Raw genomic sequence first — 13,167 nt, 5'->3', positions numbered from 1 at the left:
TCAATACTGCAATGTAGAAGTACTCCGTTACAAGTAAAAGTTCGGAATTCAAAACTTACTTGAGTAAAAGTACAAAAGCATTGGTATCAAAATGCACTTAAAGTACCAAAAGTAAAAGTACTAAAATGTTTGAAAATAGCCGATCTACAAGTAACTAGTAACTAAAGTTTTCAAATAATTGTAGTGAAGTAAAAGTACAATATTTGCCTCTGAGATGTAATGGAGTAGAAGTAAAAGTATTGGAAATATTCAAGTACAGTACAAATAAATACCTACAAATGTTATAAGTAAGTAAATGCACTTAAATGCACTTAAATGCACTTAAGTAAATGCACTTAGTTACTTTCCACCACTTCCCCCCACACAAATGTTAGGGAGGTGGGTTAACTTGGGAGAAGGAGGTCAAAAAGTCGACTTCGTGGTCGAAAAAGGCGAGTGCTCTACCGACTGAGCTACCCGGACAAATAATACAACTAATACTAGAATAAACCTACTACCTTAGGCAAACTTTCGAGCAAAACATAACATAAAATAAGAAATAGACAAAAGGCTAAATAATAAAGAATAATACAAATAAAAGATATAACATAATTAAAACATACTGTCACGCCGTCAATATTCACATCTCCAAAGTAGCTCGGAGGATGGACATTGCTGCTTACTGGCTGTACAGATTCACTGACGGTTGGCAGGGAGGTGAAACGATGTAAAAAATGGATGTGATCATCTAAGTGTGAGAGCTGCTCCAGCTCAGCATGTCTCCTCCTCAGTTCAGTGACCTCCTGCTCCACGCACTTCGTCTGTTCTTCAGCACGACTCACTTCACGTTTCTGCTGGTCTCTGATCTGATCCCTCACCTCAGATCTTGTTTCCTCAATGGAAGAGATGAGCTCAGTAAAGATGGCGTCAATATTCTCCACTGCTCTATCAGCACAGTAGTTCATCGACTCCACCTCCTGGTGAAGCATCTTCACGTCTTTCTCTCTCTCCTGGAGTCTCTGCTGGATCTTCTGCTGGCTCATATCAAGCTCTTTCTGTATCTCAGTCATTTCTGCTGCAGCTGAGACCATATTGTGACCTTTGTGTTCCTCCACGGAGCACAGATAACAGATACACTGCTGATCAGTACAACAGAAAAGCTTCTTCACCTCATCGTGACAAGGGCAGATGTTCTCCTGAAGCTCGCTGGAGGCTTTGACCAGCTTGTGTTTCTTAAAGGCAGGAGATCGATAGTGAGGCTGGATGTGAACGTCACAGAAAGAGACCCGACACTGAAGACAAGTCTTCACAGCTTTTTTTTAGGGTTGTCCGATATTGGCTTTTTTACCGATAACCGATATACCGATATTGTCCAACTCTTAATTACCGATACCGATATCAACCGATACCGATATATGCGGGGATTATTGTGATTAGGGTAAGCTCAAATTTCATATCACACACACCATATACAGTAAGAACTCCTGTAACTTATTTATAAAGCAAAAAAAAAAAAAAAAAAAAAAAAAAAATTTTTTTTTTTTCAAAAACCGATACCGATATTTTCCCGATATCAATTTTTATGCTAATATCGGCCGATAATATCGGGAGGCCGATAATATCGGACATCCCTACTTTTTTTCTCTGTTTTCTCCCGGTGCATAAATCACAGTCCACATCTCCAGGTCCAGCGTAGCAGGGGTCAGGAGGAACACCTTGGAGTCTTGACTTCTTCAGGCTCTCCACCATCTCAGCCAACATGGTGTTTTTCTTCGGAATGGGTCTCGGGATGAACGTCTCTCTGCACTGTGGACAGCTGAATCTTGCTCTCTGATCATCCAGATTCCAGTATCCCTCAATACACCTACTGCAGTAGTTGTGTCCACAGGGAACACTCACTGGATCCTTCAGTAGATCCAGACAGATAGAGCAACAGAACTGATACTGGTCCATTTTACAGCAGACTGTCTGACAAACAGACTGAGTTACGTTTTAGTAGAATTTCCTCAGAGATAACATGACATGGGAGGTTCTTCTAGCCTGGGATCCAGCCTGATTCGCTACGTTCGGCGGACTTTTTTCTCTCTCTCCGCTTATCAGTCTGGAATGCCTCCTATCTCCAAGGGAGGCGGGACATGTCAAACGTTTCGAATCGTGCCGTGGCTTCTGATTGGTCTGTGGTGCGGGGCGGGACAAAAAAAACAGTGTGATCGTTGTGATTCGTCATTCGTTTGAACAACATCCAATCAGCAACGACTTTGCCTAACGTAACATATTATGTAGTTCCAGTGTAGTTCTGCAAAACGAGTCAATGGGGTGAATTCCAGACTGAGAAGCGAAGAGAGAAAAAAAAGTCCGCTGAACGTAGCGAAGCAGGCTGGATACCAGGCTAAGGTTCTTCTGGTTGTGCGTGTGTGTGTGTGTGTGTGTGTGTGTGTGTGTGTGTGTGTGTGTGTGTGTGTGTGTGTGTGTGTGTGTGTGTGTGTGTGTGTGCGTGCGCGCGCATGTGTGTATGAATATGAGTGTGGTTAAGGATCAAGGTTCAACATTTCTTTATTGTCACATCTGTGTACAGGTATTTGAGAGTGAAAATATGTAGTTCTGGTTTAGTTTATTCAATGTGATTCATTGGTAGAAAATAATTACCCTGTTGAATTAATGTTACTCTTGGGTTGAAGTGATAAAAATGATTTAGACCTCAATTAAAACCCTGCTTCTTGCAACCATTATTTAACCAGTAAAAATACGTTGAGACAAAGTCTCTTTTACAAATATGCGCTGGCCAAGGGGCAGGCAGGAATATTTCACAAGTTCCATGGTCAAAACAAGACAAAACTAATCAAATAATACTGACTACCAGTTAGTATGTAGCCTATGTTTAAATACAAATTACACTGAAACCTCTCTCTCTTTATCTCTCCCCCCATTCCCTCAACGCTATAAGAGCTGACTAAAATGTATTATGTTTCAATGTGTTACTATTTGAACGGTGATGAGGAAGACTTAAATTAAATTTTTTTTGTGTTATCCTTTTAGCATTAGTATTGTATAACTGTACGCTGTATTTTTTTTGCAAACTGTTTTCAATCAATCAGTCACACATACACGACAACTCTTACACCTGAACCAAACAAGGTAGTGAATAAAACAAACAAACAAACAAACAAACAAATACACAGTAATAAACAACAGTAATAATAATGTTACTCCCCCAGACAAGCAAAACACCAATACAAAATAATACATTAACAACAAAAGAAAAATAATGATACATGCTATTCCAGGCTTCTATAATTCTTCAAAGAGAGCATTTCTGCTGAGTTCTGATGGATCTCTTGGCAGCCGACCTTACTGGAAAATACCCAGAGAAATGAATACTGTATAGTGACCTGACCTCAGGTTCAAGGAGTGCCTGTTCATTATCGTGAGATAGAGAGATATGTTTACAGTACCGCTATAAAAACTGTTCAAACACAATATGTCTACAGTACCTACCACCATAAATGAGAGATAATTATGCACACAGCAGTGTTCTCAAACAATTTTTACATCAAGGACCCATATATCGATATTATTTTTTTTGGCCGCAGAGGCACGGACCCCCATTTGAAGAGATTTGTTGCAAGGGCCTCCCATAAGTGATTTCCTTGTTTTCTCCTTTAAAAAATACATATATATCGTTGTTTTCCAAAATTATTCCACATTTTTCAAGATCTTTCAAATCTTTCTCCAGATTTTTCAAAATGTTACGCGTTGTGAGCTTGTAGATCTGCAATTAGGACGATTGTCAGAGCTGCGAAATGTGAGGAGTTGGAAGTGAGAATGTGTTGCTATTGAAGTGTTTACACTATTCCTCAGTTTGCTGGGGACTCCACTTTGACAACCACTGGCCTATTTAAACACTGCGTGTGTGCGTGCGTGCGTGTGTGAGTGAGTGAGTGAGTGAGTGAGTGAGTGAGTGAGTGAGTGAGTGAGTGAGTGAGTGTGTGTGTGTGTGTGTGTGTGTGTGTGTGTGTGTGTGTGTGTGTGTGTGTGTGTGTGTGTGTGTGTGTGTGTGTTTATTTTGTTATATAAACTACCAATACAATGTTTGATTTTGACTTGACACGTTTGATGTACAGTAACATAACCTAGTGCACGTACATACACACACGCACGCACGCACGCACGCACGCACGCACGCACGCACGCACGCACGCACGCACGCACGCACGCACACACACACACACACACACACACACACACACACACACACACACACACACACACACACACACACACACATACAGTGTTGAAGATAATTAATACAGAAGACAAAGACCAGGCATGTGTTATGTTAATGTACACATTTTAGTTATTTTTTGGTTAAAACATAACGTTTTTTGTAAAAAGGTTAAACCTCTATATTCTGATAATAATAATTGCTTTAAAGTGTTTGTTCAGTAATAGGTTTCTCCAGCTCTTTTAATAAACAGAACATTGGTCATTTAATGTGTCATCACTTACAATTTCACTTGTTTAATCTGTATCGTGCATGAGTTCTCTCTCTTGACTGGATATAATTGGTATCATAACCTGAAAATACATTTTCGTTTCACTAAAGAGCTGAAGAGACGAGGTGACTCCTGTTACTGAACAAACACTATAGCAACGAGTACTATCACAACATAGAGCTATTAAACACTTATTTAATACCAACAACAGCAAAAATCACAAACCCTACCTTTAAGTGTGTGAATTCATTTTTAAAGCTTATTCAGACAATTATTAAACATGAGTAAAACATTTTTCGAAATTATTGTTGTTAACTAGTTGTTAACTAGTTGTACGAGCTCTTGCTTTATTGTTTTATTGGATCTTGTTTATTCAATAGACTTACATGTTTTAGTTCTTGCTCATTTGATTTTCCTATTCGTCTCATCTGTTTAAGATAGTAGGTACAGTAGCTGATATATTGCACTTTTACCTCAGTGCGAGGTATACTCTTAGTTGCTTGTTTTAGAAGAGAATGCACTTAAGACTTCTGGTGATTAGTAGTTTTGTTCCCTACCTATGTTGAATGCACTTATTGTAAGTTGCTTTGGATAAAAGCGTCTGCTAAATGACTGTAATGTAATGTAATGTCATGTAAATTGTTTTTATTCACATGGAAGATCAAACCCACAAAATAATGATACATACATAACAACAAGACACAAAAAGTACTAAGAATTTGAAAGTTCCTCCATAAAATAAACTGTATGAATAAAAGAAGTACAGTAGTTGATAGTAAAATAGATTAACAAGTTATACAATATCCTCTCAATAGGCAAATAAAATAAAGAATAAACAAATTGATTTCGGTGATAAAATTTAAGAAGATCACAAGTGGTTTCAGAGGACAAAAAACATGAAATATCTCGACTCCCTGCCCAACTAACCTAAAAGAATAGCTGACCTCAAAATACAATTGTGCTTAGTAGACCAGCTTTCAACACCTTGGTAGTAGCATCCTCTGCCCCCTGCCCCCACCCCACCTTTTTCTGTAAATATACCTTTTGATGGTACTGAGCTTTTGCCGATATAGTATTGTATGTATTATACGCAGGGTCACCCCATGGTTCAAGGTCACCCCATGGAGACTTGAATTCATGGATATTTTATGTTTATTGTCGCATTGCTAAGCCAATAATTTGATGACCGGCATCGGTTCCGGTAGGAGACACAAAGAGTCTCCTTTGTGTCTCCTACCGGAACCGCTGCCAACCGGTCCGCTGGTCATCAAATTATTGGCTTAGGAATGCGGCAAAACAAAAAAATATCCATGAATTCAAGTCTCCATGGGGTGACTAATTGATGGGTGAACTATCCCCTTAATGAAGGGCATGACAGGATTTGAATTGAATGCAGTGTCACAATTAGTGACACTGCATTCAATTCTGTACTCGCAAATACATTATGTGTGAGATTACCATAATCACGCTACCAGGCCGGCTACTAGGGGTGACATAGAGAAAAACCCAGAACAAATGCAGTATGCAGATCTGTAATGTATAGGACCATTACTATCAAACACGTTACCAACCATGATCACTGAAGCATCCAAGGCAAGAAAAAAAAAAAACATATGATCAATAACCCAATGTTAATGAATCTTTATTAATAAGTGTTTTTTACTGTTTTTTTCGGATGCGTTAAAACATGACTGAATAAAGAAGAAATCAGTTAATTCACATGATATTTGACCAATACCATGTCAGTCATTCACATGATAAAAATGGCTTCTGATGACTCATTGTGTTTGTTTCTGAGCACCCTGTGCTGCATAGCAAATACAAAGATGTGACAACAGTAACAACATAAGATATTTACAATATAGATCCTTTAATCAGTCACCTCACCTATTTAAACAAGAGTCATTTATCTTCATATATAATGCACCCATTCTTGAGAATTGGGAAAAATCACGTCCTACCAAAATAGTTCAAATTATTATTTATTAACAACACCCTAAGTGAAAAAAAAAAGTTCTGTGAAAATAGAGAATGTATAAGGATGACTATTCAGATCAGGTTTCACTCTCTGCACCTACAGTACACAGTTGTAGAATTCTTTACTATCTAATCTTCTGTTGGAGGTCCCTGGCACCAAATCCTGTAAAATGGGGTTACACTGCTTGATAGGTATCAATTTAGGGTCCTAAAGATCTTTTCACAACTACCTTTTTTTATTACTGTATATTACAACAAAGCGATTCATTTAATTCCAAAAGTCTGTGAATTCGTTTTGAACGTGTATTTAGATCAAAATCAAACTCACAAAATAGCAATTACTTCATAACAACAACAAACAAAAATGTTCTTATATAAAATAACTTGTATGAAAACAAACGTGACAACAAAATAGTTTAACAAGTTACACAGTATAGGCTTCTTCTCAATAGACACATTACATAAACATTGATAGGTGCTTAGGAACAACACTTGTGGTCTCTGAAGTCAAATAAAAAATGTGCTTGTTTTATTTACATCAACAGAACAGTTTACATTTTGGACATTTTGGAAAAAAAACAACACAAATAAAATGATGAATAAATGATAAGTCATGAGAGTCAAACTTGAGTGTGATCTACTTGAGGTCACACATCTCCAATAACTGGACCACTGCATTAGGTATTGCCGGGTGCATCTGATCCAGCGCAACAGGTCAGCTGGCAAAACTCCAGTAGGAAGTGTTGATCAAATATGGATCAATGTTATTGATAGCAGCGGTCATTATTGAAAAATAAAAGACAGCTGAATTCAACGATTGACCAATTAGAGTCAAGCATTCAACCAAAATAAAGATAAATAAAAAAAAGCAAGACAAAATAAAACAAATAAAATAAAAAGCAATGCTTTCACAAACGTATTAAAAGGACTGCTGCTTACTGGGTGTACATGTAGGTAGGGAACTGTACCAGTGTAGAAAATGCATATGTGTGAGAGTTGCTCCAGTTCAACATTCAACCTCTTGAGCTCCTGCTTCCCTCGACTCCTCAGTTCTTTAGCACGACTCGCTTCACGTTTCTGCTGATCCCTGTAGGGTTCCCTCACCACAGATCGATTGTGTTCCTCCATGGAGCACAGAGAACAGATACACTGCTGATCAGTACGACAGAAAAGCTTCCTCGCCTCATCGTGACAAGAGCAGATGTTCTCCTGAAGCTCGCCGGAGGCTTTGACCAGCTTGTGTTTCTTACAGGCAGGAGATCGATAGTGAGGCTGGAGGTGAACGTCACAGTAAGAGACCCGACACTGAAGGCACGTCTTCACAGCTTTCTGTTCTCTCCCGGTGCATAAATCACAGGCCACATCTCCAGGTCCAGCGTAGCAGTGATCAGGAGGAGCAGCTTGGAGTCCTGTCTTCTTCAGGCTCTCCACCACCTCAGCCAACATGGTGTTTTTCTTCAGAACGGGTCTTGGGACGAACGTCTCTCTGCACTGTGGACAGCTGCATCTCCCTCTTTGGTCATCCATATTCCAGTATCCCTCAATACACCCACTGCAGTAGTTGTGTCCACAGGGAACACTCACTGGATCCTTCAGAAGATCGAGACAGATAGAGCAGCAGAACCGATCCTGATCCAGTTGAACTGCTTGGTGTGCCATTTTACAGCCGACTGTCTGACGAACAGACTGAGTTTAGTTTGGTTTTACCTTCCCAGAAATCACATGACATGGGAGGTTCATCTGCCTACATACCTAACTAACTGGTTATGCATGTGTGTGTGCGTGCGTACGTGCATTGATAGGAGAGTTTTTTAAATAGGTCTAGTTCACTCTGATAGAAATATTCACCCAGTAGAAAAATGAATCAGCATTTCCATTTGGTCCCCCACAAATCATCTCAAATGCACTGACTCTCCATTTTACAATACAGTGTCCTGCAGTCCACTTCACACTGACAGCGATAAAGAATGTAAGACAGCAGGTTAAAATGCACACATAAAACAATAATCGATGTTAGTGATTCCCAGATTGAAAGCTGGTTGGTGATACAGACTATTCACGTTATGTGCTTTAATGTGTCACACTGGTACATGAGTGTGTTTTGATGTGTTGAAGTCTGGTGCAGACATACACACACAAGGTCACATGAATTTACATTCCTGCCTCTGCGGGTCCAGAAAATGATGACCAGCACACAACAGGTTAATGAGAACAGTAAGAGAATATTGTCATGGACCTTCTCACTGATGGGGGTTATGCTGAGACCAAAGTGGGAAAACATGGATATTCGATGCATGTGAGCTTGTAGATTGCTATTTTCAAAATATTTTTTACATTTTAAAACTTGTGAAACGGGACTTTCTGCATAATGAGTACTTTCTATTTTTTTTACAACTTTATTTTATGTTACATACACGTACACATGTATAGCATATTATACAAAAGGAGATCGCGTGGATATAACATACAAGACTACGTACTTTCTATTTTTAGTACATTTTGATACCAATACTGTTGCACTTTTACTCAAGTACATTTTAAATTCCAGACTTTTACTTGTATTTACTTGTGCTTTTACTTAAGTAAAAACATTGAGTATTTTTTCCACCACTGGTGGCCTGAACAGATAGAGACACACGGGAACTACAAATTTCACCTTGAGAACCCCTGGTCGAGAAGCTAACGGCTGCAGCCTGGGGGAAGGGGCGGGGCGGGTGCGGGGCGGTCTGCAGACAGCAAGCTCTGCAGACAGGCCTGCAGAGCCAGCAGGACCGATGGACAGTTGGGGCAAACGCAGTCAGTGGGGCAGACGCAGTCCTGACAAACGCAGTCAGTGGGGCAGACGCAGTCCTCACCAATAATATTTACGATTCTGTCCCTATCGGTACATAACTCGGACGGCGCTGAGTCGACGAGCAGACCTTCGGCTGGTCGTCGCGGGCACTCACGCCTGGAGACGCTCGGGCGCGACTCCTCAGCCTCAAGGTCTGCTCAGTCAGCGCGCCTCCGTCATGGTCCATAACTATACTTTATCGGCGAAAAAAGTAGGGAGGTGGCTTGTGTCTGCAGACCTGTCTGCAGACACAGGATCTGCAGACCTGTCATCCAAGGTTGCAGCCGTTACTACTTGCCTGGTCTGGACTAGAATTCAATGATGACACACAGGGGAGTGAAAATAACACTGGGGTGACATCTAGAGGACAGGCAGAGGATCTTCAGGAATCTGACAGGTTGGGAAGGAAGGGAAACTTATTCAACAACTTTATTTATAGAGCAGAGAGACAGAGAGAGAGTGTGTGTGTGTGTGTGTGTGTGTGTGTGTGTGTGTGTGTGTGTGTGTGTGTGTGTGTGTGTGTGTGTGTGTGTGTGTGTGTGTGTGTGTAACAATGTTCTGCCATACACATGTGTGAACAGGGCTGAAATTGTATCACATTTGACTTGCCAATATCTTGAAGATATAGCACACTTATACTTTCAATAAATAATTTGTATCAAATTCACAACAATAAAATATCAATGCACAATAAAGTGCTGGGTGTGTGATTATTGTGAATCCAATCTGAATAATTCTGTTTAACAACTACACCACCTTTGGTAAAGAGGAAGGTCTCCTATATACACACTTTTTCCTTTATAGGCTTTCACAGGTTCGGGTTATACTGGTAAGTTTCGAATACTTTTGGTTTTGAGAACACAACACTTTAGAAAATCCCATGAGAAACTGAACACAGAAACATTTGTATCAAAAAGGTAAGTCTCAATTTATTGGTCCCTAATACAATGGCATCTGTGCCTTAAAATCAATCAAAATAAACACTATACTAATACAATCCTAATAAAAACACACCCATAGCAATTTACACAACAACTATAAAAGCATTTATAAAGTTGTGCAAACTACGCAAGTGTAGAGGGTTCATAAAATGCCTCTATTTAAAGTTTTGCAGTAAAACATACACCCCCCCATTTTTTAAGATTATCAGAATTACTCTAACAGTATTGTGACACTTTGTATGTGTTTTCACATCTTATTAGACTTCCAAGTCAGTAGATGGCGCCCCTGCGCTCCTGTGAATGACAGAGGAAACACTATAGTCTTGGCCCACGCATGCGCAGCTCAGTAATAAACCGCTGCTGGCTGAGCGAGGCAAGATAAAAGTAACGTGTCTGTTCCTCGTTTTCCACAGGTAATTGCGAACGCAGAAGGAGGCGCGCCCAAGTGGAGCTTACTATGAAAGTCTGCTCGGCTTGTGTGTGTGTGTGTGTGTGTGTGTGTGTGTGTGTCTGTGTGCAGTGCACTGCCTGGGTGCGGCCGACAGAGTGCGCCAGAGTGCAGCTACAGTCAAAACACAAACACACACACACACACACACACACACACACACACACACAATATTTTCGAGCTGCGTTCGCTTCCAGCGTTCGCGCGTCTTACTTGTGATATAACTATCTAAAACATTCCTAAGGATGTTAAAACTAATGTGAACTGTCAGTGACATGTTTTGTAACGTTTTGAGTGTACCTGAAGTAAGTTTGGACGAGTAGTTTTATTGTTTTGTTGAGTTGAATAATGGCTGCTGCCAGGTAGTTCTACACTGTGTAACCACACAGAAAGCACACGTGGTGCGCGTGCGCGTGCACGTGCGTGCGTGCTTGTGTGACTGAGAACGTGTTATTTTCTGCATTTTGAGCTGTGTATTAAGTGAATTAGATTTAGTAGGAAATGTATTATTGTTATTGTTGATGGAATCTGATGATTCTGACCACAGTATTAAGTTTGTATCTTGGAGTAAGAATGCAGAATGTATTATTGTTTTGCACTTTTATTTTTGTTTGTTGAAGAGTATTTTTGCACTTTGTTTTGGTTTTATGAAGAATACATTGTATTTTTGTATTTGATTTATTGTATTTTTGCAAGTATTGTGAACTAAAATGTCTGTTGGACTGTTAAACAGTATTTTGATATTGAAATGATATATGATTGAAAGTATTGAAATGCTAAATGAGTATTGTGACATGTTGAGTAATAAACCGCTGCTGGCTGAGCGAGGCAAGATAAAAGTAACGTGTCTGTTCCTCGTTTTCCACAGAATACATGATCCACAGTGCACCCTTGCCTGTGTGTCACTTGTACCGACCCAGACACCCCTAGGTCTGAGGCCGGTAACACAAGGTTCTTTTATCAAAGGGGTTTCACTTAGCAGGGGGTTCTCTGCAACAAATACTTCAAAAGTAAAGTGCGGTGCCAATAAAGTGCTTTGGATACTCAACACGGTTCGTTCAAGGGGTAATGCTGATGTCCATATATGGGGGTGGATAGGAAGAGGATTTAGGCCAGCCTTCTTTGTCTTCTTTTCTTCTTTCTCTCGTCTGAAATTATAGAAACTTGGACCAGTTCATCTGTGCATTTACAGTATACAGCGTCGCTTCCAGTCAGTGGTTATACATGGATAAAAACGTTGCGTTGTTCGAATACTAACTCGCCAGCCAGGCTTTTACACCTGACGCTGAGTTAGTTGCGCATGCAACGTTTATCGCCACTTTCCCGTCTCAGCGCTCCTTTTGTGGTCTGGTCTCACTCGTCTCATATGGTCATCTCCTTTATGGTCTAGTCTCGCTCTCTTCCTCCCCTTCGGTTCAATCGCTTCCTCACTCTTTTCCACGTAGGTAGGCACACCTCGGTTTCCAAACTCCCAGGTGGCTGGTGTGTCTACACTCACATATTCGTTCACTCTGCTCCGTGTCTCCGCACAACCTTCCCCTCTGCTGTCCTTCTCCTTCTGTCACCTTGCTCTCTCTTGGGGCTCTGCTTCTGCTTCAAACTGTCCCGCCTCCACTTTTGTACCTGTCAAACCACACCTCTCTCCTCTTTCATTTGTCCATGGTGACATTATGTCTGGGGACATTGGCCATGACTGTGTCCTTGGGCGTGACCTCTAGTTACCCGACCACGGACAAAACATATAAAAGAAACAACATTGGGGCTTTACACATAAAGGATGCAGCGTTATAAATTAATTACTTTAAACCATAATGCTTTGGTAGGTTGTATAATAACGTTTATAATATGACTGCATGTACTGTATATCTTGCATGGGCTGTGCACTGGAGAGGCAGCAGCGCACTGACTGGAGATTCTATGGTATCCGTGCAATTCTCCCTGGACGGCCTTGCACGTCGTGCCAGAACCTATTTGTCCAGGAGCACACGCAGGCACACGCAGAGATTTATCAAAACTACTTTAAATTCGCACCTCAACAAAGTTTTCAAAGGCTCCCGACTCACACCTAGCGAATTAACATGATAGGAATAAGCCTAGATGTCCATTGTGTGACTTGCAGTGTAGGTGTTAAGCGACATGCGCGTCATGTTATTGAAATAGAGTGCAAGAACAAATGAGCATTGCATGCCTGGGTATAATAGATCAACGCAATGAAAGCGTGGTACGATATGTCACACTAGACGATACAATACAACTAAACATGTTTAATATTGACGACGTGTTGTCGTGGGTGTCGCAGAGGCCAAACATTGGTACACTAACACTGTAGCAATATGTTCTTTTTAGCAAGTGACAACCTACATGATCGACAAGTAGATAAACGATGCTTTATACAACTATGGACAGACGCACGAACAGCAGACACTGCATGGTGTCATTTGGGGTGCCTGTATTCTTCCATTAGCCTGGTAAACCCCCCTTCCGGAAATGAGCTTT

General features: G+C 40.6%; 1 protein-coding gene across 1 annotated transcript; it reads right to left on the bottom strand.

Annotated features, from left to right (window-relative positions):
* Positions 1–352: 352 nt before the first annotated feature.
* On the bottom strand, positions 353–8,108 carry LOC311055789 (uncharacterized protein; the record flags this gene model as incomplete). Its single annotated transcript, XM_084072058.1, has 2 exons — positions 353–1,238; positions 7,398–8,108. The coding sequence occupies 2 exons, from the start codon at positions 8,106–8,108 to the stop codon at positions 480–482; spliced, it is 1,470 nt and encodes a 489-aa protein (XP_083928184.1). The 3' UTR covers positions 353–479.
* Between the last annotated feature and the right edge of the window lie 5,059 nt (positions 8,109–13,167).

This window comes from Gymnoscopelus microlampas (assembly GCF_963454915.1).
Source record: "Gymnoscopelus microlampas genome assembly, chromosome: 11".
Lineage (NCBI taxonomy): Eukaryota > Metazoa > Chordata > Actinopteri > Myctophiformes > Myctophidae > Gymnoscopelus > Gymnoscopelus microlampas.
Note: the sequence above shows the minus strand (reverse complement) of the source record. Positions and strands in the feature narration are given on the sequence as shown.